Below are 26,327 nucleotides of genomic sequence, written 5' to 3'. Positions count from 1 at the left end.
TTGCACATAAATACATTTCATGATATTTATTCACGGTAATGATTCTAGCAAATTGTATTTATAACTTAAGACAAGAAATGTGAAAGAGGGTTGTCACATGTCTAAAATACAAGAACCTAAATAAATTTGTTTGACATTGGATATAAATATTATCTTCCTACATGAACTTCGAGAGGCCTAATGGACAGTAGTCTTCGCCTCCTTTTCCTTTCTGGAGTGAATCCGGATCCAGATCCAAGAACTTTTCTGCTTGTGCCAACAGAATAATTTCCATTGTTTGTTCCTAACCTTTTAGAGCTCTCTAACCTTTGTTTACCGGCATCTTTTCGCTTAGAGGACAATAGTTTATTAGACCTTCCAGATTCTGTAGATCCATTACTACTATCCCTATTTTCTATTATTTTAACAACTGCTTGATGATCCAAAGAAGATTTATTTTTGCTCTTTTTAGACACTTTTACTGATGGAGATGCCATAGATGGTGCTCTGTATTTAAGCATTTCCTTGTGCCTCCTACTACTACTCAAAAGCCTTAGATAGAATGGCTTTTCTGCAGTGAAACAAAAGGATTGACCCATCAAAGTACCCTTGTCAAGATCCACATTGCCATTATTTACCTGCAATTTACAAAGCAATACATATTTCAGGAATGTCAATGTTTGTAGAATTTGTACACCATCTAAAAATGTAGTTCTAAGTTTTCAATACATACTCTTAAACACAGCTTCTATATGTTCAATGATAAGTACAAGCATTACACCAACCAAATTATATCAATATAGAGGCACAGAGAAAACAAAGGTTACCAGCTGTAGAAGTGCTGCAAACGTCCTTGCCACTTCATGCTTTTCCTTGCCACTAACTATCTCTGTGAAAGATTTATGATCTCCAATTCCCTGCTCTGATGAGAATTGATCCAGAACCCTTTCGCCATATACATGAATGTCAAAAGGAGGATGGCAATCCTACAACAATTGTGATATTTTACAGTTAAAATAGCAAATTTGTGAAGCGATACTTAGAGATATGTAACCATAACTTGGCACTAACCATAACTAGTGCCAAGTTATTGAAAATAAAATATGTCTTCTCAATGGAAAGTTCCAAAAGTGGAAGAAAGTACAGTTGAAATACTGAGAATAATCTTACTTGCTCTTCAAGATTCTTTTCTATTTTTTGCTTCCAAGATGAAACTCTATTTGCTAGGTCTGTCTGCTTTTCAGAAAAATTGCGCAAAACAGCGTCCTGAAAAAAGATTGCTTTGTTAAAAGGCCACAACTGTAGAATTCAAGGAAAAAGGAAACACGAGTTACTTTGTTCACAATAACATAGAACTGCAACCAAGCAGATTTTACTTGTGTAAACAGAAAATCAATTCCTTGAAAAAAATTTGGTCAGCATTTTATGTTTGATTTGGGTAACATAATTTGAATCTTGAGATGTAAACAAAAACACTTCAGCCGAAAAAAACAAACATTTATAATTACCAACCATGAAGTCACAAAAGAGAATTTAGCTCTGGCAATCAAATAGATTATAGAACCCAAGAGCATCTATATACCATGAGAGCAAGGACATCCAAATAGGTATCTCTAAGGGACTGTACAGTAAATGGTGTCTTAAAACTGTATATACCTTTCCTCACCCAAAGCACCTGCAACCACGCAACATTTGCCCTGTCTATAATGACTTGAACAACATTTTCAGGATCCGCCATCTCCAGGGACTCAACAAAGATTTTAGAAATAAATTTTGCATCCTTGATTTGCACCACTCAACTAACTGCAAAAACATTGTCCATTTGGGGGACACTGCTTTCATATTTAATGAAGGTCGGTCGGTTCTTGCAATCTTTCCATCCATTAGAAAGAATAAACAATCTCGTTTCAATACAAGAATCCTGAATTGGTTTGAGTGATGCCTCTACACTTATTTCTCTCTTGCCAATAAGGTGGTGTGCATCTTTTAATACCCTAGAGTTGTGAAACTAGAAGGTGCACTATTTTAATATCACCAAGTTAAAGGAATATCATTGGCATAAACACAACCTGCAAGTTTTTTCTCTACGATGTCTATTGCTTCATTTTGCAATGTCTTATCCAATGGACCTCTTTTATGGTAAGAAATGGCATCTTATGCTTGGATAGAGGGTGTCTCCATGAAAGCCTGTTGGTAGACCATTAGTGAATTTGTAGGTTAAATCATTGTTCATTTTGCTAAAGGATGAGATCTTAATCTTGCTCTTTCACTCACAACATCAGCTTCTTGTTTTCTAATGAATGCCACAATTTTGTCATGTGGCAACTCCTTATTTTGGCCATCACATATTTTTCCCACTTTGTGCACATTATGAGATATCGCTCTACCATAAAAGCTTTTAAATTGGACTTTGTACTCACCACAATTCCAAATGAATGCCACACCTCCTGGATTCAAGCATCATAACAGAATTCCATAAAGGAGACGCTTCATCAATTGAAATTTTTTTTTTTTCATATCAATACATACTGAACTTAAACTAGTAGCCATTTCAAATAAATTGCAATCTGATTATTTTTATAAGAAATTACAAAAAAAATTTAAAAATCAAATAAATAAATGCTTTTATGAATATATATTATATATATACTAATGAAAGTTCAAAAAGAGCACCAAAAATCATTATCATAAAATATATAATACTTGTTTTCTTTTTTATTTCAAAAAAATTGAAAAAGTTTATCAAAAAATTGAAAATTTGGCTTACATGATTAGATCTTCTTTGTGTTAAATCTTTAACAATCTCCAAAAAAACTAGCTAGCCTTCAAAACACAAAAAAGAGGAAAAATGGCCAAGCAATATATTTTAAGAGAGAAATGAAGTCTTGTAAGAGCAAAAATTAGCTTTGGGGTGTATTAGGCAATTACCGGATTCACACATTCAGGCCCCAAACTGGATCTGGGTTCGTATCAGGTCCGAATTCGTGAACTGGTACCATATCAGATTCGCACAGGGTCCGGATTTGATTCTGTGGATTCATCTGGTTTCACAGTCGAATGAACCCACATGGTCAAATCCAGACCTTGTATGAATCTGTCATGAATCCATGCGGACCCAAGAGAATCCGGCATGAATCCGCACAAATCCCCAAGGACAACACGTTTAGGCCAAACTTGGATGCTTAACCCTGCACATGTATGTCCCAAGCTAGAAAGGATGAGCCCCCAAACTCGTCCAAACTAATAATGAGGGTGGACCAATGACACATGATAATGTGTTGAAGAAGAATCTGGACTATCTCCACCAAAGCCCAATTAAAATCAAGGAGGGAGGGTCCCCACACAATAGAGCAAGGAAAATCTTACAGTTGAAGGCTTATCTGTTTTTGAGGGAAAACATAAATCAACATTGCAAACAAATATGGGTAGATAGGAAGGAAGTTGCAGCAAATCAATTCATTTTTATATGTACACAAATAAAACAAAATCATTTCAAAGTATCACTTCCACCACATGCCATAGTATCGTATACACCATTTATCATAAAAAGAAGCTGAAATGCAGATACAAGCACTCACATGAACATGGAAAAAGGGTGTTTATGTGTAGACCATCATGAGTTATTAATTTTGTTCATCTGTCCCTCTGGACTACACAATCGGCTTGGGTTCTATTTGATTGCTAGAGTTAAATTCTCTTTTGTGACTTCATGGTTAGTAATTATAAAGATTTAATTTTGTTGACTCAAGTTTCTGTCTACATGAGGATGACCAGACCCTAATGTACATGCAAAAAGCGAAGCATATTTCCTTTATTATCTTGTACATCTCTACAAAAGGCCCAAGTGAGTTGAGCCATATCAAAGGGAAAGAGATTTTGAAGACACATTCTAGAAGAGAATGCTACTCATCATTCTCTTCGTATATTAAGAGGAAGTTGTGCGCAACTCCTGCATTATAAGAGTAAACAGTTCCACAAAACCAGTGTCCTAGAACCATTTGGCATGTGTCGATAGAGAACCTTTGTAGTCAACCAAATATTCTCTATTTTTGCAAACATCAAGTACCCTCAAGCCTCGGCCAACAAATGTTGTAAGTCAAGTGTTAGATATGAGATATGTCATAGCTTGAGCTGGCACACTTTGACAACATTATAAATGCAAAGCTCAAAATGGAAGATCTACAAAAAAATATATTGGGTACAATGCTTGAAGATTTTGCATGTCATGTCCCACCTTAGCTGACCTCAACATAACATTCAAACTAAAGAAGTGTTTTTCAACACTCATTCACCACTGTACATTTAAATAAATATTTAAAATAGAAAATATTTGATAAAAAAAAGACAAATTTAAATTTAATCTGCACACCACATTTTGTGCCTGTAATACCCATTTGTCCAGGCAATCAACAACTATGTCCTGGGCACCATTTTGAGATACTTTTTCGAGAGGATTATTTTGGTTGTTGTAAGTTGTAACACTTATGCTCATGCAGGGACAAAGCCTCTGTTGCTGAGCACTGTGAAGTGATGAAACCCCTCCACTCACATTTTACCATATTTCCAATTCATAGCAGTATGAATTAATTTGCAGCTATTTATAGTGCAGAAATTAGTAAACTGAATGTTGCCAGCTTTGATACACAACCATTATTAGGGTTTACTTCCAGGTGGCGCCCACCATTAGCAGACTTAAGGGCACTTACCTGGGAATCGTCACCTCCAGTTTCACTACTCTTCCAGGAGTTTCAAATTGCAGATCAAAACAAGTCAGGATTTATCCAAGGAAGGCAAGGAAAGCAAAATTGATGTAGCTGATCAGTTTTCAGATCTGCTGGCCTCTGGACATCCAAAACTGTCACCCCAGTGCACCAAACACCAGCTCCCAGTCACTCCCTAGCAAACCAGTAGACAGTCAGTCACATGCTTACAACAGGGCTTGCCATCAGATCAGATAAGAGGCAAATTTAACTGTTGGGCAACAAGCATCACGATCATGAACATGGCAGAACTGAGAAGGTAGACTCCAAGACGGAAACAACACTGTAATCAAGTCACCCACCCCTACCAGCATCAGATCCATCACCATTTGCTAATTAAGGAGACAAATATTGCAGTGCAACAGACCCAGACACTCAATTTTTCCATAACAGCAGAATTTGTAAGACAAATCCAAATTATTTTATATCAGCAGATTGGAATTAGTTATTCATTAAGCTGGGCTACTGTATAAATTTTAATTGATGCTGAGCAGAAAAAAAGGTCTCTCTGCCATTCAGTATAGCTTGTGTTGCTAAGATTTAACTTTAAATCTATTATATGAATTAGTTTGGCTAGGCCATAAAAGAAAGAAGAATAAAACCCTGGGATCATAACATTGTAGGGGTCATATTTGAGGTACTCCACATGGTAATATTTACACAAAAACTCTACTTACTAAAGTGAAGTCAGCCACAATCACCAACATCAAAAGAATGCGGTACTCAATTACTATCATGAAATTCCTAATTCTTGATGTATCTTAGAAAATTGCTTTGAATTTTGAAGTGATGCCAAAATTTGTAAAACTTGTATCCAAATTATTTTATTAGTTGTTCATTAAGCTGTGTTACTTACTGTATAGATTTCAATTGATGCTGAGCATTTGCAAGGGGTCTCTCTCACTCTGCCATTGAGCATTTGCTTCTCTTGCTAAGATTTAACTTTAAATCTATGATCTGAATTAGTCTGGCAAGACCATAAAAGGAAAAATAAAACCCTGGGATCATAGGTAGAAGCACCTATGTTTGTTAGAAATTTGTTTTGAATTCTAAAGTGAAGCTTGGCCAAATTCTGCACAAACGAAGAAGCTTTGACATCCTCCTATTTGTGGGACATAGTAGAAGAGCAAGAGCAACCAGAATCACAGAAGGTGTGAAAACCTAGAAGCCCTAACAAAATTTGAAAGGTGAATGCATTGTACAGATATGGAGTGTGGAATCCAATTTTAGCCATGATGAATGATGTCAACACAATTTTACTATCCCCATAAATTAGCTTTGGCAAAAATCAGTGCATATCATTACCATATGTGCAAAACAGAGATCTTCAAAATTTCCCCCACCATCCAAATCCTTCTCAGTGGCACCGTCAGGCCCAGCAAGATTTGCACCATTTGAACACTGTTGCAAAATGTGTAAATTAAGAATTTGTTCAATCTCAATATTATATAGTCACAGCTTTTTTGCAAATGCCGAATCAGCTTACCTCCCTAAGATTCACAGGGATGTCCATGTCCACAAAGTCATTATGAGAAGCCCCAAAATGGTCTTCAAATGCAGCATCATCTTGAATGCCATCATCTCTGAACGCAAAGCTTTCATCATCATCATCACCATCACCATCACCACCAACTCCAAAAGCATTAAATGGAGTCTTCTCATTCAAACCAAATGAGCTTCTTAGCTGAGACAATGCAGTAAAATAATATTAGAGAGATGAAGATCCCATGTGAAAGACAACCATAAAATTCCACTTGTATAGTAGAAACCTTTTCATAGATTGGAGGTGACTGTGGGTCTTGCTTTCCATGACAGCTGTGTTTGGACACCTCACAGATGTTCTGAAACTCTGGACAAACTGTGCCAAACCTTCTTGCTAAGGGAAACTCAAGTGCCGGTCTGACCTGAGTAGTTTCCTTCGCTTTTTGTCTTTTATTTAATAAGCCTACAAGGCAATAAAGCCACAAGAACAATCAATATTTAATCAGCTCAATAACACATTACTGTTACTTCTGTAACAGAAATTTTCTAGCAAATGCTACCTCTGGAGCTTCACCTCGTCTATATGGTTTTACAGGTAAATCCCCAGATTCATGGGGATTCAAGGGTTTCCAAGGATCATCTTCTTCCTCAGAAAAATCATCTTCTGGATCAGCTGGCCCTCCGAAAGTATTCCCATTAATGTCCACCTGTGGTGAATTATAGTTACTGGTTCTATCATTCCCCAGATCTTGTCCATAAGACACTTCCTGTGTATCAAAATTAAGCTGGTCAAAACTATGACTGGTTCCCTGCCCATAAGCCACATCATTGAAATTGGGTGCCTTTACTGTACTGTTTTCTTTTAAAAGTCCAGATTTCTGGGCAGATGCAACCCTTTTGCCTGGCGTAGAAAATTCATTTCTGGGAGTCCTTGGAGTCCTACGGCGTACAGAGCCAGAAGGTTGAGTTGGAGTTCCCTTGGTAGATGCATTATTTAAAATTTTATCAACGGCATCAGCATCACAGGGATCCAATAATAGAAAATCCCTATGAAGGCTGCTAGTGGCAATCTACAATCAAAGAAAGAGGTACAGACATAAGTTAGTGCAGAAATTTAGCAGATTCACGGACGAAACCTGTTCTACATGAAGTAAAAGTAAATTGTCACAAAAATAGAGAACCTGGTAAGCAGCAAGCTCGCCTGCATCACCAGCAACATCTACACCTTCCCCTTCTAAAACAAGTAAACTTGCAGGTGGCTTGGTTACAGGAGTCAATGCACTAGCTTCAAATCCCTCATCATCAATGTCAATGTTTGCTTCCTCTGAGTATCCATGAAACACACACATATCATAAATAATATTAAAAAAATATAAACCGTATTACAGTATAGAATTCAAGATCACATACCTTCTATATCATCCAAATTCAAAAATTCCTCCTCTACCTCCTCCTCTACAACATCAGCATCCTTACCATCTGCTTGCACAGAAGCCTTCTCCTGCTGCACTTGTCTGTCAAACCAAGACATGGGATAATTAATATTACTTTTAAGACAATATACAACCAAAAGGTTTAAAACCTATTTTTTCAGCAAAAAGGTGTTTTTGCAATCACATTTAACCATGTAGAAGACAACCATGCCAAAACAAAAATACTGGCATATAAAGTCGTTTATCAAAGAATGCACGTAATATTTTCAAAGAACTGCACATCTCTAAAAAGTACTCTCACCAAAAGAGGTTAGCATGCACAACAAAAATTATTTACAGGCAATGGGTACTAATAGTTAACAAACAATTCTCCCATGGCAAAAGTCAAAATTTCTAATAATAACTGACATCAACAAAACAGGGCAGATGTCAACTTAATTGTGCCAAAACTGAGCCAGCAATTGAAACTCCTAACAGAAACATAAATGAAGGCAGTCAATTTATTGGACAGAAGTTGAGTAGTTAGTAAATGAAGATCAATCGGATGAGGAAATACATTAACCCTGCTATTATTTTAGCTAGTCAAACCAACCATGAATATGATTAGCTAGGTTAGCTCAAGATGACAGTTTTTACTTGAGGATACAGGAATTGCATCTAAAATATCTCAGATGTGTGCAAGCAACAAACAACTTCAGCCAGAGTTACCGGAAACTCCTATGTCCCTCCTTGGGCATGCATATCCCCATATCTAATTTGAAGACATATCCAATACTGCCCAGATACATGTCAAATATTGTACCCATGTCTGCCTAAAAAAACTTGATTTTCCAACCATGCCAAATACTATAGGATTTGATTTTTTTTAAGATTTGACGTAAATCTTCCCAGATTTATTTATTTTTATTATTAAAGCAATTTTTTTTTAAATTAGTATAAACAAAACCTGCAGCAAATGAGAAAGACAAATAAAATGTTTTTCTATCTCAGCAACTTGTTTTTTGGGTTATCTTCTAATGCAACTCTGCCATGTTTACATATTGTAAAGTGTTAAATTAACATATAAATATTTATGTAGCATTTTTATGTCAAAATTGCTTTTGAAGCAAGGAAAATCTTTTGAAAAACTGTGTTAAATATATTTATATCTGTTATTTATTAATGTCATGTCCAGCCATATCCATATTGAGGATCTTTAAAAATGGTCATATCTGTACCCAATACCGTATCTGAATTTGTATCTGTACCCGTATCCGTACAACTTTGACTTCAGCCCATAAGCATTAGAAAATATATTATATGAAAAATAATGAAATTAATTATTTATCAGATATCCACAATGAGCAAATTTAAAAATAACTATATTTTCAAAGTAAACCCTTGGGGATAGGCTAGCCCACCTTATTTTTGTTAATTTGCTCACAGTAAAGTTATTGAGATGCTACTTGTACAATTAAAAGTAAGATACCAGCCTTTAGAAACAATCAATTCAGATGCCAAATTGATGCAAATCATGTGTTTAATTTCAATGTGACCTCCATGGATGTTAGAAGTAATTTAGTTATCTTAAAAGTATTAAATGTCTTATTTTTTAAGAAGATATGCTTACAGAAACAAGAAGCTCAAATGATTTATCAAATTATCTGAATTATTTAATCTGTCCAAGATTGATGGTGTCATGTACACTCACAATTAACTTGCAAACTAAGCGGATCAAATCTAACGTGGTAAAATGCACAGCATTTTGAACAATGTTTGCACAGAAAACAGGGCTCCCCAACAATACCAGTGTATGAGCTACAATCCTCACATTAGCAATTGGTTATAATCCGTGTTACCTGGGCAGGCCTGAAAACCCGTCCCCGTACCAGCAAGATTTCTGTGACGAGGAGACGGCCAGGGTACATCCCCACTCCATTCCTGATTACTAAAAATGGCAGGGGAAGCCAAAGCCCATCATAGCCATCCCTTAACCGTCCCTGGGACAACCAGCCATCGGCAACAAAAAAGGCAACAAAAGTCAAAAAAAAATAAAATTAAATCACAAAAAGGTTTCTTTCTGCTTGAATTGTGAGCCCCTCCTCCCTATTTGCCCTAAAAGGCCAAAAACGTGGCTTACATTGCATTTTGCTTCTTGCTCATAACATTTATCATTCTCTTGTTCACAGCAGCAGCAAGTGTTGAGTTTTCATTTGAAGGAGCAGCAGCAAGGATTTTAAGAATGGACAGATGCAAGTAATTTTTATATTTTAGGAAGCAACAGCTTGAAAGAGACAAGTAACTAAGTTTAAACATTCTGCCATGATTTTTTTTTCATTTTTTTCTTCAATCTCGAAAAAAAATTGAAATGAGCAGCGGTAAGGACAGTAGTAGTGAGAATGAATTGGGATTGGGTAGTCAAAATGAATGTCAAAGTGTTGAGGCTACTAGTGAGCAGCAACCTGACTTTTTAAGTGCCCTTCAAAAGTCATGAGTACATATGCAAAGGGCCCTTTGAACAATAAAAAAAAACCCTTATCTAATATGTTACTAGGGCTCAAAAGAAAAAAAGAAAAAAAATCAGGAGGGACTAATGTGTGGAATTTTCATGCTTGTAATGATGGCTGTGGGGCAGTTACAAAAGGGTGAAGTCTCACTTTTTGGGTATTGCACATCGAGGCTGAAATGGGGAAACAAGGTTTGACAATAACATTGCCTTATTTATCAAGTGCACAATCATCTAGGCCTGTGTCATCCATTATTGGTACTAGTCCTATTGAGACAAGGATAAAAGAAGGTGAATGGTGATGAGAAGGGAGGAACAGTTGAAAGTAAGTTTAGTGCACAAGTATGGGAAGTTACAAAGTCGTCCATTGTAAACTCTTTTTCACTAATGCTATCCACATTTCATGTGGCACATTCCTTTTATTTCAAACAAATGATGAAAATATAGCCACTATGGGTCTCTCATTCACACCCCTAATGATCATAAGCTACAAATTGGACGGAAGAGCACCTTGGGTTTGGATCAATCTTCCATCGACAAAAAATATTACGTTTTCAGTTTGCCAGTTAATTCCAGTCTGTTGATCGTTTCAGCAATCCTTGGTTTTGTTCAAGTGCGCACTTGCGATGTTCAGAGTGTAATCTAGACCTAGTCTTGTTCCTATACCTAGGTTTTGCAACTCATTTTGATCTATGTTTCTCGAGTTGTGATTTGTTCTCTCTCGAGTAGCGTGATCTTGTTAGTTTTCATGATCGTTGGTGGATTTCCATCTTGCAAAGGAAATCTACGATCATGGATCTTCAATGGCGCATCTAGCTATGTTCTTGGATTATGTGAGGACCTAAATTTGGAACCAGAAGCTTTCATCATTTCATGTAACTTTTTCCTTATGATTTAGGGTCGTACCTATTTGTTGTAATACATTTCCTGTTCTTGGGGAATGTTTTGGATCTCGAGGCCAAACTACATGTCGCAATGCCTATATATTGTTATGTAATGTATCTCATGAGGTATCAATTCTTCAATATAGAATGCCTTGTGTTTATGCATTGAACAATGCATTGGAAGACATAAGGAAGATAGATTTGGGGAAGCATGTCATGTCAAAAGCAAGAGACATTCAAATGTTCATTTGCAACCCCAATAGCTCGCTTTTTTAGGTCCTTCTCAAAAGAGTTCCTCAAAACAGCTAAGACAAGGTATGCCAATTTGAATTACTTCGTGTTATTAAATCAATAAATGATTCAAATTGTTGTTAAATGTGTTTTCCAATTATATTGAGCCTTATATATATATATATATATATATATATATATATATATATATATATATATATATATATATATATATATATATATATATATATATATATATATATATATATATATATATATATATATTATAGTTGTGCCACTTACTACATCTTGATGGAGTGGATGCTTGCGGTGCAAGAGCCTCTACAAATGATGGTGATGAATTCAAAGGGGACTTGATGGTTTCTAATTCTAGCTCTCCTGAAGGAAAGCAAAAGATCCTTCATAATAGAATGATGGACCACAACGAGGTAAGTTGCTAATTTTATTTAAACTTTACAATTAAATGTTAGCTTTTCAAGTGTTGATTTTCATATTAAATTAAAAAAATTAATTTTGATTAGACTTTTTTAATTTTCTATGTTTTCAAAGATTCTGTTTGCAATTTACAAATATCTTTGTTGTCATCTAACCCATTGTAGATGTAATTAGATATGCTGATGCAAACTCTCCCCGTCTTAAAGGGATATGTGAAACATTTGACAGCATGCTGGGGAAGATAAAGAAAACGATTTTGGCTACAAAACCTATTTTGGAGTTGTATGAGCAGCAAATTAGGCCTAATGTGCTGCAGAGGTGGAACATAACGAATACCCCGCTTCATATGGCAACCTATGCTCTCATTCACAAATGGTATGGAGAAATGATGAAAGGGTCCCTCCATGTGATGATCAAGAGTTATTAGATGGGTTCTCACATGCCATTGATAAGATGTTTTCAAATGAGGAGGCTTCCATGCTTCGCACACAATTCCTTGACTTCACAAAACTTTGTTTTCCAACATTGAGTAAACCACAAGCACGTGATTGGATAGAGACAAACTAGCATAAAAAGATCATATTCCATGGTGGACATGGCATGTTTGGAATACACCACATTTGAAGGCGCTTGACTGTCACCTCCTTGCACAAGTTGCTAATTCCTTTGTTGCCAAGAAGGATTTGTTCTACATAGACCTTTATCCACTCCCTCAAGAAGAATAGACCCGCCTCTAAACAAGAGGAAAAGCTAGGTGTCATGCATAGTGCTCTTCGTCTTCAAGATCTTCAAACTTCAGAGTGGGCAAACTCTAGCTTTGCAATGGGATGTTGACCCTAAAAGTGTGGGCCAAGCTGATGAGGAGACACCACTAGGATTAGTTGGGGTTTTGTTGAATGAGGATGCACTTGAAGTGGAAATGACTCGTATGACTCTGATTTTCATACAATGTCAGCAAAAGTAGAATACGAAAAAATGCTTTGTTTTTGTGCATTTTGATTTGCACATTGAGCATGAAAATATATGGTAATACTTTAGCCTTTACATATGTTAGACTTTTTTTGTTATCACATAAATATCGACAATGAATTATGAATTATGAATGCATATTGACTATTGAATAGGTTGAAATTGTTGGACTAACCGCCAACACTTCCCTCCAGGATTTGTGACATGACTTAATTGCCTTCTAAGTTCTATAAGTCTAGTGTTTGTATTAGGCATTCACAGGTCAATCTTTTGGTGCAACTACAACCCTAGCTTGTAACAAGTGATATTAGAGCTTGGAGTCGCAAGTTCGAATCTCCTCAATTAATGCTGAGGGGGGGAATGTTGGACTAACCACCAACATTCCCCCTTGGAATTCATGACATGGACTAACCGCCTCCTGTGTTCTTTAAGTCAAGTTGTATCCGGCATTGACAGGTCAATCTTTTGGTGCAACGAAAACCCTGGCTTGTAACAAAAACTTGACTATTTACTTTTAATACTTGTATTGACACAATGAAACTTTGTATGTTAAGGTTCTATGATGGTTAAATGGCATGCTTTATCCATATTTTCATATGAATATAATGTATATCTGCAAATTTCACTATATTTTATATAGTTGTCCCCTTTGTCGTCTTGGAAACCCATCCCGTCATCCCCTGTTGTTCCCATCCCAAAAACTCAAGGTAACACTAGTTATAATAGCACATTGCACTAACACTCTTAATGATCAAACAATAAAATTTGGCTCAAGCATACATGTTTGTGCTAAAAATGTTGGAAAGTTACTTTAAGAGGATTAAGTTCCACTAAAATATCTAACAACCTACTTGTTAAAAGCATGCAATTTTTAAAAAATTATTGCTTAGTCTCTATAGTGCATTAAAATGGGCCTGAGACAAGGCTTATAAGCCTCTCAAGCACAATAAAAATAGTACCCTAGCTCATTATGTGTCATTTCTCCAATGGAAAATGTCTTTGCGAAATTTCCACAGCATATACAGCCCCAAAACAACCATTTCAAGCTAATTTGAAATTACTATACCCCACAACGATAAGAGAACAAAAAGAGGAATTAAAAAATTAAGAATCTCAAAATGAAAATTCAAAAAATTTGATTGTGATTTTTATTTCTTTGAAGCTTCTAAAAACTTTAATTATGCTTCATACAAGCTACCCACTATTTATTTTAATTCACTTTCATTTCCATTTGTATGGAATTGAGCTTTGCAACGGGTTTCTGCAGCTAGATCTTTCAGCTGTTTATGCAAGGCCAAGAGAAGTTTTAAACCCCCCAAGAAAATATAGTATAAAACATTAAGCAAATATAATATCTATATAGCCCAATATGATAGCAACCAAAAGAATTGTTGAACACATGAAAGGAGGATTAGGATGATAAAGATTGTTATCATGAAAGTGTAAAAAATGCTTTGTTATATAATTGCATGTGAAACAAAATGTATTACAATCCCCAAAGTAGTAGACAATGTGAATCCAAATCTCAAAAAAAAATTAAGGTTAAAAACCTTTGCATATGTTCAGCTTTTGATACCTGGTTTCCATGGATAAATATGGCTAATAAGCAAGCCAAAGCACCCTACAAGTTTAGAAGCTTCCCTCTAGCCAATGTTTCAAACTAGTATAAATAATTACATCCATCTAAAGAAATGCCTAGAAATATCAATTGGAACTATTTCATTTACCTTAAAATAGGTGTATATTAATTGAAAATATAATTGCAACATAAACAGACATTTAAATTTATTTGTATCTACTTTTTTTAATTTTCTTTCCTAATACAAGTTTTTAATTCTAATTTCTGAAATTCCATGATTTACATTTAACTTTCATGTTTAAATTTTAAACTTCTTATCATTATTTGAGAAGAGCATTAAAAATCTTTTTAAAATATTAATATAGATTTTTTCATATAGTTAATTGATTAATAATCCTACAAAATATCTGCTATACATTCTACTTACAAAATGGTTGATCATTTTTTGAAATATTTTTATTTAGTCTTTATCTATCAAGAAACTATTATTTTGACGTGGACATTTTTTTTAAGTGGGGTTTAATTTGAAAATATTTTTTTTATAATTAATATCAGTATTTTGGCATGTAAATAATTGCCAAATTTAAGCTAAAAGGCAACAGTTGTTTATTTTTTATTGATCATACTCACACCAGTACACTCCATCCCTTACATCCATGTAAAATGCCTCTTGCCATTAATTATTTACTTTGGTTTAATATCTAATATAAGTGCAGGAACACATTCTGAACATGATTTACAAATTGATTGCTATATTGCAAAATATGCATGGCTTTAGACGTAGCAAATTCTTGGCATGAAAGTACATTTCAGTCTGAATCATCAATGGGAACCCATGATTTCATTACTTATGTAACTTTACTTGTACTTGCCATTTATGCAATATTAAAGCATTTACATTCCAGTTTTGCACTTACATTGCATGTACTGGTCATCTGGAGTGTGGACGCTATCAAAGCATTGGAGATTCAACTAAATTGTTTGGATTACCCTCTTAAACCACAATATATACATTTCCACACTTGGACTATAAAAATGTTCAAGTTAAATCTTAATTGAAATTTTAGCCCCATGTTAGCATCACGTCTTGACACATAAAGTGTCCACCTCACCTATATCTTGGGATTTCATCTTATAAAATATACCCTACAATAAATAGTGTGTACTTGACATAGATTTCTCAATGATCAAAATGATTGTTACAAGGAGACTCATAACCCAACGCTTGGTACTCCTAAACTGGAAACAAGTCCCATCTTTGAGATACATATGAGAATGTCTCCAAACACTAGGAGATGTCAGATGAGTTTTCTTTGAGACTCTAAGCATATTCTATTATGCATGCCTATAGTTTAGAACAAGTCCTAGAGAGATTACTCAAATATGTGATACAACTTAGACTGAATTTTCCTTAAGTGCTGATATGCGGCTGACAAAAGCTAAAAGAAATGCAATAATAGAATTATAGTTTCCTACCTTTTAATGAGAATTTACAAGTTCTTATCTAGCAGAAATTTTCTATATCAAATTCCAAAGAGGTATAATACAAAGGGAAAAGATAATAAGGCTTAAGATGTGCACATGCATTCATATTTTATCAATCAAGTAATCTCCCAAGCCCCTATACAGTGGTTAAAAAAAAAAGTCTTCCATGTCCAGGTGATTACAGTTCCCAATATTTATTACAATAATAGATAAGTCGTCTATTATTAGTTAATGGTTATCTATTGTAAATATCTAATTAGCTTCTGTTTGCTTTCGTTTTTTGCTTTCTCTAGAATAGAATGTTTCTATTCTTTACGATCGTTTCCTAAGGAAACATCGTCTCATTCTTTTGTATAAATTGACCCTCTGGTCTCTATTAATATATGCAAGTATTTTACCAATTACTTCCATAATATGGTATCAGAGCTAATACTTAAAAATTTTCAGAAAAAATTATACTTTCTTCTTGAAATTTTTTGTTTAAATTTTTTCAAAATTATTTTCAAATAATTTCTCTAAAACCTACCTAGGGTTTTCTGCCTAGAGAAATTTGAAAATCACAAACTAGGGTTTTACGAATCACAACTGTGTTTGTGCAAATCACGGATTCGTGACTGGTATATGCAAATCGCGATTTTTCCTTGGCCGAACTCCTCTACAAATCATGTTTGGAATCTTAGTGTCTAGAATTTGGAATTCTGCTACGGCTCACGTCTAGTCAAACTCGTGCCTTCACTCTACAACCCGTGTGTAATATTTGTTGCAGCTTGCGTCTGGCATAAATTTGCAAAACATGTTTGCAAATTGGGTCTGCTTTCGCAGCCATTTTGCCCCAGATTCGTGCATCCGTTTTTGACAGATTTTGAAGGATTTTGGAGGCCAAACTCATCTCTACCAACAAATCCCAATCTGTGCAAAAATCTGAAACAAAAATTGACCATTTCTTTCCAAGAAATTGCCATTTTTTTGCAAATTCGACCTTCCAAGCTGCTGGCTAGGGTTGACCTTCCAAACCGTCAGCTAGGGTTTTGCTCGAAACCCTAAATTTTGAGCTTGAAAAAAAAAATTGCTTGCAAATTCTTGGTGGGTTTTTCGAGAGCTCAACTAAGTTGTCGTCCATTTTTTCTAGGTACCTCATTTTTTGTGCCTCAATTTTTGAGCCAACGGATCTAGAAAATGACAACATATTCCTTCTAGGTTTTTCGAGCTCTCTTCTGGGTCCCTCTTTGATTTTTCCAAGTCTTCTATCTTTTTGCCTTGAAGAATGTGTCTTCATAGATTTTCACAAATTTTCATTGAAAAACGTGCTATGGCATCTCTAACAAATATTCTACTCGAGCATAACTCCAAATTCAATGGCTGAAATTATGGCACCTAGAAGCGGCGGATCATCCCAATTTTTGAATATCGGAACACTGATCAACTTGTTCTGGGTGTTACGAAGCCTCTGACTTCTCCTGGTCCTAATCAAGATACATGGGATCTGAATAATCAAGAGATAGTGATGCTTCTCAAATTATCAGTGGTTGATGATCAACTTTCTCAAATTCCATTCAACAAGACAGCTACCAAGATCTAGTCACATCTCAAAGGTCTTCATGAGACTTCTAACAAAAGCAAAGCCTTCTTTCTGAAAAACACTCTATTTTCTATTGTCATGGATGAGCGTACCTCACTCCAGGCACACCTGAATCGAATTCTGGAAATCCGTGATTAATTACTTGCCATCAATCGCAAGATGGAGGAAGAGGATATTGTGGTTATCACTCTTCGGAGTTTACCAAAATCCTATGAGCATTTTATTGAGACTCTCAACATCACATCTTCTAGTGTTGATTTGAAGTTCGTTGATCTCTGCACACTGCTGCTTCAGCAAGATCGGTGGAAACAACAGTTCGGTAGCAACTCCAATTCCACCTCCACAGAGAAAGCCCTTGCTGCGAAATCCTTTCAAAAGGATAAAGGCAAGTTTCAGCAGCCATCTGAGCAGAAGTCTTCTGCTCCAAATTCAGATGGTTCCAGAAAGAAGATTATTCAATGCAACTATTGCCACAAGTTTGGACATATGAAGGTTGAATGTCGGAAACGCTTAGCTACACAGTCTAAGCAATCGAGTTCGCAGACCAAAGCGAATAGTGCAAAGCACACTGAGCAAGCGAAATCTACCTTTTACACTTTCATGGCTAAAAGACATGCAAATCATGTGAAGTCATTTGCCTAGTACATTGATTCAAGTGCCTCTCGTCACTTCACTCACCACAGACACTGGTTTACTGACTACCAGCCTTATTCAAACTCTATTATTTTTGGTGGCGGAGAAGAGTACACAATTGTCGGTAAAGGCAATATTCAAATTCAGTCTATTGGGAGGAATATCATATTACTTGATGTGTACTACGTTCCAGGGATAGAACTAAATATACTCTTAGTCAATCAGTTGTTGCGACATTCTCCACACTTGGCACTCACCTTTAGTTCACATTAGTGCATCATCACTGATCAAGCAACTAACTCTACTATTGCAATGGGTCTTGAGGATCGTGGTCTTTTCAAACTTACTGATTATGGTGATTCTTAGGACTTAGCTATGGCTGCTCAACGATCTTCTGTCAACATACTTTGGCATCAGCGATATGGGCACTTAAATGTGCATTATCTCTCACAGCTTGCTCGGGATGAGCTTGTTCTTGGACTGCTCGAGATTCAGACTCAACGGCTTGGAATTTGTGACGCATGCCAGGCTAGGAAGCAACATTGCACACCTTTCACCAGTGGCGATTCATGGCAAGCTTCTCAGGTACTTTAGCTTGTTCATGCCGATATCTGCAGCCCTATGGCCACTCCTGTTTTTGAATCCAGGTATTTTTTGTTGTTTGTTGATGATTTCAATAGAAAAATCTGGGTGTATTTCCTTAAAATGAAATCAGATGCATTTCCTGTATTTCAGAAGTTTAAACCTTTAGTTGAAAAAAAAATCAGATGCATTTCCTGTATTTCAGAAGTTTAAACCTTTAGTTGAAAAAAAGTCTAGGAAATCTATTATTACTCTTAGATCAGACAATGGGGGGGGGGGGAATTTTGTTCTAATGCTTTCTCCAGCTTCTTGAATATACATGACATCAAACGCCAGTTACCACACCCCACACGCCACAACAAAACAATGTAGTTGAGCGTCAGAACAGGACAATCATTGGGATGGCTTGTTCCATGCTCGAACACAGACATGCTCCGAAGCAATTTTGGGCAGAAGCAGTTAACATTGCAATTTATCTGTTGAACCAATCACCCACAGTGGCGGTCAAAGGTAAAACTCCGAAAGAGGCCTAGTCAGGTCGCAAGCCCAACATAAGTCACCTGAAGGTTTTTGACTCCCTTGCTTTTGTTTTGATCCCTGATGTGACACGCACCAAGTTGGATGCCAAGAGTCAAAAACTCATGCTTGTTGGATATAGCAGTCTTGACAAAGCCTACTTCCTGATCGATGTTCCTGATCGATGTTGAAACATCTCGTCTCATCTATAGTCGTGATGTAGTCTTTGATGAGCAGCAAGGACCTTTCATGCATGTTTCTCTTGTTCCTGATCCAGTAGACCAGCCTATGCAAGCTCATTATTTGGGAGTTCGGCTTGCATTAGGTCCACCTGATGGGAGGGCTCCAGAAGCTCCTGCAGCTCCAGTTATACCAATGATACTTGTACAGACACCTTCGGCTTCTCCTGCAGGATCACCTCACTTTGTAGATGCTTCACCTGAGTTTGATCTAGATTCTTCTGATGAGGATCCTGTTGATCAAGCATCTCCTAGTACTAACGTTGGTCATTCTCTTATCCGGCCTAAGTGGTGGGCTAAGACACTTGCTGATCTTCGTGATGATGAGCTCATTGATGGGAGAACTGCTCGGAAAAAGAGCTGAACTATAGATTATGTTAACTTTGCTCTCATGGCCAACATTGACAGTGTGTTTGAACCTCAAACATATTCCGAGGCTAAAGGAATTCTAGAGTGGGAACAACTCATGACATCTGAACACCAGAGCCTGCTAAAGAACAACACTTTGGTCCTCTCTAATCTTCCACCAGGGAAGAAACCCATTGGCTGCAAATGGGTCTACAAAATCAAATGCAAATCGGATGGTACTTTGGATAAGTAAAAAGCTCGTTTAGTGGCAAAGGGCTTTTCTCAACGTCAGGGCATTGATTATGAGGAGACGCAAAGATGAGCACCATCAGATTAGTCCTAGCCATGGCAGCACAGTTTGGCTGGAAGGTTCATCAGATGGACATCAAGAGTGTTTTCCTGAGTGATGATCTCTACGAAGAGGTCTACATGACGCAACCTCCTGGTTTCAAGGTTGCTGGTAAAGACCATCAAATTCTCAGATTGGTAAAAGCTCTCTATGGCTTGAAACAAGCCCCTTGAGCATGGTACATAAAGAGTGATAAGTACCTCAGTGATCAAGGCTTCAAAAGGAGTTCTTCAGACTCAAATCTATGCATCAAGACTACTGACAGTGACATCATTCTTCTAGTTATTTATGTGGATGATCTGATCATCACTGGCAGTTCGGCATCTTTGATTCAGGGAATCAAACAAAATTTATGCCAATTTTTTGATATGACTGACCTTGGGCTCATGCATTATTGCCTAGGTGTTGAAGTTTGGCAACAGTCTTTTGGTATATTCATCTCTCAGTCCAAATATACCAGGGCCCTATTCGAAAAATTTCATATGCAGGATTGCAAACCTGCATCTACACCTATGGAGAAAGGTCTCAAGTTATCAGTGAAGTCTAACTCTCCTTATATTAATGATTCTACATACATGCAACTAGTAGGCAGCCTCATCTACCTCTCTGCTACTAGGCCTAATATCAACTTCGCAATCAACTATATTTCACACTATATGACAGCTCCTAAGGCTGATCATTGGATGGCAGCAAAGCGTGTGCTTCGTTATGTGAAGGGCACTTCAAATTATGGATTTTTGTACTCTCAAAGTTCTAATCCTAAACTCAGTGGATTCACAGATTCAAATTGGGCAAGACTATGTTGGTAATAAAAAGTCAACATCTGGATATGTGTTCAATTTGGGATCTAGTGCAGTCACATAGACCAATAAGAAGCAGCAAGCAGTTTCTCTCTCTTCTATAGAGGCCGAATACAAAGGGACTGTTAAAGCGGGATGTGAAGTTGTTTGGCTTCGTCGAATGCTTGGGGATATGCAGATGTCACCAGCAAGACCGACTACTCTATTTGTTGATAACGAAAGCATTATCAAGTTAGCACGAAATCCAATCTTCCATGAACGAACCAAGCATGTGGTTGTTTACTATCATTACATATGACAGTTGGTTGAAAACGGGACTATAGATTTGCAGTATGTTCCTACCACTGATCAGACTGCAGACATTCTCACCAAGTCTCTTGGTCTTGATAAGTTTGTCAAATTCAAAGGACAACTTGGTGTTCTAGATAGATTAACCATTATGGGAGGGTATTACAATAATAGATAAGTTGTCTATTATTAGTTAATGGTTATCTACTGTAAATATCTAATTAGCTTCTGTTTGCTTTCATTTTTTGCTTTCTCTAGAATAGAATGTTTCTATTCTTTACAATTGTTTCCTAAGGAAACGTCGTCTCATTCTTTTGTATAAATTGGCCGTTTGATCTCTGTTAATATATGCAAGTATTTTACCAATTACTTCCGTAATAATATTTGTCTTCTATGTCCAGGTGATTAAAGTCTAAAATATTTTTATCATCACTATAGCCAATGATTATCAAATATCAATCTAATTAACCTTTTCTTTCATTGGCATTCATTTTAATGCTTTAAAATTTGAACTTATTTCTTCCTTTTCGAGCATTTAATATCTTACATGATTTAAAGTTGCATATCCATTGTACATTGGGAAAACAATTGGAAGTTAAAACATGCAAAAAAATTCAAAACAAGAAGAGTGAAGTAATTGAAGTCAACCTAATTCACATAGGCAGGTTAGTCATTAACTTGAAATTTCTCATTAATTTTGAAACAGTTGTTTATAGTGCAGACTGCTTGTGTTATTACATGATCAATAATTCCAGTTCAAAGTTTTAACCCTCAACAAACAATCACAAACTACAAAATACAAATGTCAAGCTACAAAACAAAAGTCTACTAAGAACACGAGGCAGACTTCAGATTGAATGAGGGTAAATACTATGAAATAAAATCCACTAGGAGACCATAGCTCTTGATGATGAAGCGCCAACATTATGCTTCACCTCATTTTCTAAAGCAATTCCATAGCCTACTTTGCCTAATAGGTATCATATGTAGAATATTTGAGGCAACCCTTTACCTTATGACTTAACTGCTTTGCTATATGCCATTTGAAAAGACAAATCTATGCTTTGAACACATCATTACAAATATTGCACTTCATTTTGTTCATAACTCAATAGATGTGCAATATGCCATGCAAATTTTTGTCACACAACATGATGACTAAATCTGGAAATGTAAAATAAACATTCTTTGAAACAAATTAGAATTATTTTTTATGCCTAAATAAAAAATTTAATAAATAACCGTATCAAAAAAAATAATAATAATAACACTACTGTTCCTTTAGATGTCTAATTAAAATAAAATAAAGTACAAGTTAAGTATTTAAAATAAAACCAGATAAATATTTAACTGGAATTATTAAAAAATTAACTATAATAAACTAGGCCAATAACAGGTAGGTGAGGCCAAGTGCACTAGTATGATGGGAAGGACAGGGTGCTGATAGAAAAATATCATGAAAAATGAATAACATTGAGATATTGCTCAAAACACTTTGAAAGATATATCAGTGGTTGTGGTCTGTAGATAAATGGCACCCTTGGTCTGCTCAAGACTTGGGAAGACAAAAAGAATGACCCATCTAAAGGGCAAGGAGCCTACTTCGACAAGAAGAGTACACAGTAAAATTAAGAAACAAAGGGTGTTAGGCAAGGGGATGATTGTGAATTTCAAGGCATTTTTGGAGAAGGAAATAAAAAATATAGTTGCAAAATTAGATAGTCAAGATATGAGAGCTCACAAAAGACATGAAAAAGGTGATATTGCTAGGGTGAATATGCTATTCCCAGATCATGCTAGGGGTTGAGGTGAAGTATTCAATGTACATTAACATTGAGTTACACCTAAATGATTGAATCATGTTGGCTACATGATGACATCAAAAAAAAAGTGCATCGGGCAGAGGTCTATTTCAATGATTACAAAATTCAATTTGAGTGATAGTAAGGGGAATGGAAGTGAGGCTTCCTACAGATGCCCTTCTGGTCTTTTTGGATTGCTGTAATTATGAAGGTTCTGATGAGGTTGCCAAATGCTGTGATGATGAAGATTATGAGGAGGTTGTTGGTACTGCTTTATCTTGTGTAAAATGTATGAATTCAAAAGCAGTGACCCAGGGGCCTATGTAATTTACCTCAGCCCCAAATTGTGTTTTAAGGTGAACTGTGTAAGGTTTTTGGGTTATGGGTTTCAAGTTGTAGTACTAAAATGGCCAGGGAAGTTACCTGGGAGGGTCAAGTGGTAGTTTTCAGTGTAGACTTATTTTATTATAGTGCTTTGCCCGGTTGGGTTTGTCAGCTTCTCATTGGCACCTTGCTGTTATCTGGTGGTCGTTGGGATTTTCTGGAGCATATCCGAATTTGAATGCCTTGACCAAAAATGGTAAAATGCCACAGATAAAATCCTAAACATGATCGTTCACAAAATTTGCAATCAAATGGATAAATGAAATTGCAGGTATTTGGCATTTCATTTAAATAATAAAAAAAAGGCATTACAAAAACTTTGAAAAAAAAAATAGCAGTTGAAATTTCTGGATAATGTTAGTACGAAGGGGAAAAATCAAGTATGACAGGTTTTTGCCCCAACATCATGTGATTTGGACCAAAAACAGACAAGAGTCTGAGAATCTCACAATTCATCACAACATTTTGCAGCAATAAGCTTCTAGCGGAGAAAGATGGGAATCCAAGAACCATACATGTACTGAATGAAAACAGTTTCACATTTCTAGTAGGAAGAAACAACGAAGAACAAACCCAAGAACAATTTGTCTAGGAAGCTAACATATAATCCAAAGATTTCAAGTTCAGTATACACTCACTTCTTTTGCGCAATGAATTCCAAAGCTTGCACAACAAGAGAATACAGATATTCAACCTTCCTACTGTATATCTGAATTGATCCTTGTATCAACAGAGCAGCTGCACAGCACAACGATTGTATAAAAACAGAATATTTTTGTTAGCCAAGTTTTACATGAAAAGACAATTTTTAAAATTTAAGTTAAAGAAACATAATATTATAATAAACAAAATCAAGAAATTGCTTAAATTTAGTCTTTAGACGATGTCTTGCATCAATGCACAGAAGGCAACAAATGTATTAACAGAATTCCTGAAATTAACACCATCAAAGAAGGCAACAAAGGGTGTGGGTGTGAGCTTACTCTTCCTACTGCACAATACACCAATCATTGTTGCAATGGAGTTTGTAAGAACTCTTTCAAGTGTTATTATTTTTGTAATATATGAATATTTGTCAAAAAAATTAGCATCAGATTACTGGATAATGAATATTTTCTTACATACGATGCAAACTATAAGGTCATATACATTAGTCTTACATGCACATAGTGAGGTCTTTCATTGGGTTAGGTCTTGGTAGTGGATAATGGAATTCAATTGGTTGCCATGTCAGACAAATACGGCATTTGTGATAAGATCCACAATTCTTTCTCTCCTTAAGACATGTTCATAAAGCTTTAAGTTATATTAGTCTTGACAGGAATAAGTTAGAGAAAGGCAATTAATTTTACAAGTTTAGACTCTAGAACTGGTTGGCAACTTTTTCCAATTCAAAAATAAGTAGCATATGCATAAATGACAATAAGTTGTCAAAAAACATAAAATTTACTTATGATACTTGCAAATCCGCAAATCTTCGTGAAACTAGAAAACTCACACAAATATTATAATAAATTGGTGAATGATTTATAAAACACTATATGATTTATAAATGTAGTCTTTTGAAACTTTAGTGAACAAAGATCCATGTACTGAAAAAGATGCCTCATTTTTTTGTTGTGATAGATTGGTGCAGGGAGAAAGATCTTGTGTTGCACAGGAAAAATTGGTTTAAGGGTTACACTGTTAAATAGCTTGCCTGCAGGATAGATCCTACAACAAAACCCAGAAAATGGGACCTCGAGTGCAAAGAAAAAGTGTATGTGAGACACAGTTCCATCTCGAAGGTTATATAATGCATCAATAAGATTGGTATATGCGGTTACTTTTTTATTTAAAGAATAAAGGGGAAAAGAAGGGTCATATATATATTTATAGTGTATCAGTTAGGATTGGTATGCATGGTTATTTTTTATTTAAAGAATAAACGGTAAATCAAAGAAGAATTCAAGAGTTTCTCTGTGGCTATACCACCAACAGACCCTAATGATATGCCGTTGGATTGAAGTTGGCTGGACAGGACAATGGGGCATGGGACAAAACAGTTCATCTGCTAGCTCCGAAGAGCAACCGCAGCAATAAGTGCTGACGAATCAGTCAATGTCCATAGCCCAACACTGAATGTGCACATTGCTCTTATGTGAAAATTTTATATCACTTTTCCCTTAAATTTGAACATGAGTAGAGAGAGACACACATTGTGGATCTAAGTCAATGAACTCCAGAACTAGGTTATATTCATTACAACCACAGCCAAATGGAGACGTGGAGGCATGGCATGGCTACAGTGGTTGTCCTATCAAATGAGAGTACAAAGACCTTGACAATATGTTGTTGGAGACTATGGGAAAGTGGGATAAAACAGTGCCCAGATCACAGAGTGTTGACCATTTGGGGAAGGCCCGTAGCCAACACAATATTAATGGTGCAGGTTACGCTGAATTCATAATCACGTAAAGGGTTTGCAAATATTGCCATGGCTAATCAAGATTACAATTAACCATGCAGAATAAAAGAATGCCGAGTGATGAGCACACCTTGAGCAAAATTCAGAGAAGAGGAACCTGAACCGTCTTGAAAAAGCGAAGTGACGGCCAGATGGTTCAAGTAACTCTCGAGCTCAGCGCTGACGTCCACCGCCCAATTTGCTGCAAGATCTCGGTTGTTGGGCTGCAGCAGCTGCACCAATCTCCTCAACAAGCTCTCTCTTTCCCCTTCTCCTTCTTCGTCTCCTTCTCCCTCCAAGCATTCTTTACCGTTTCTCATCTTAGGAAACCCTCCATATTCATACCTCTAGCCCATTCATCATTTTTCTTTCTTGTTCTGCCAGGAAAAAACATAAAGAAGCTGTATGCCTAATGCAGGTCCACCACTTCTGTTTTCACAGCCGATTGTACACCAATCTCACCACAACCAGGAAATCACGCTCAGCAAGGGGAAATGGGAATGAATGAGGGTCTTTCAGTTAATGAGAAGAAGACACTGACTTCTCTGAAAGATTTTTAATGTGGACCTTTCCCGCTCTCGCTCTTATGATCCAAAGCTTTTTAACCATTAAAATGAA

At 36.2% G+C, this 26,327-nt stretch overlaps 1 protein-coding gene across 1 annotated transcript; it reads right to left on the bottom strand.

Moving 5' to 3' along the window:
• On the bottom strand, window positions 1–26,327 carry HEB2 (condensin-2 complex subunit H2-like protein). Its single transcript, XM_089818875.1, has 11 exons — window positions 25,801–26,327; window positions 23,902–24,001; window positions 7,632–7,735; window positions 7,403–7,545; window positions 6,796–7,291; window positions 6,509–6,684; window positions 6,226–6,423; window positions 6,045–6,140; window positions 1,150–1,245; window positions 807–965; window positions 1–617 (listed from the first exon to the last, which is right to left on the bottom strand). Exons 1-11 carry the CDS (start codon window positions 26,027–26,029, stop codon window positions 150–152), a joined length of 2,265 nt encoding a protein of 754 aa, XP_089675001.1. The 5' UTR covers window positions 26,030–26,327; the 3' UTR covers window positions 1–149.

The sequence above is a fragment of the Cupressus sempervirens genome, chromosome 3 (assembly GCF_028749045.1).
Source record: "Cupressus sempervirens isolate cs-2001-9-10 chromosome 3, ASM2874904v1, whole genome shotgun sequence".
NCBI classification, from domain to species: domain Eukaryota; kingdom Viridiplantae; phylum Streptophyta; class Pinopsida; order Cupressales; family Cupressaceae; genus Cupressus; species Cupressus sempervirens.
This window is presented reverse-complemented; position numbering and strand designations above follow the sequence as displayed.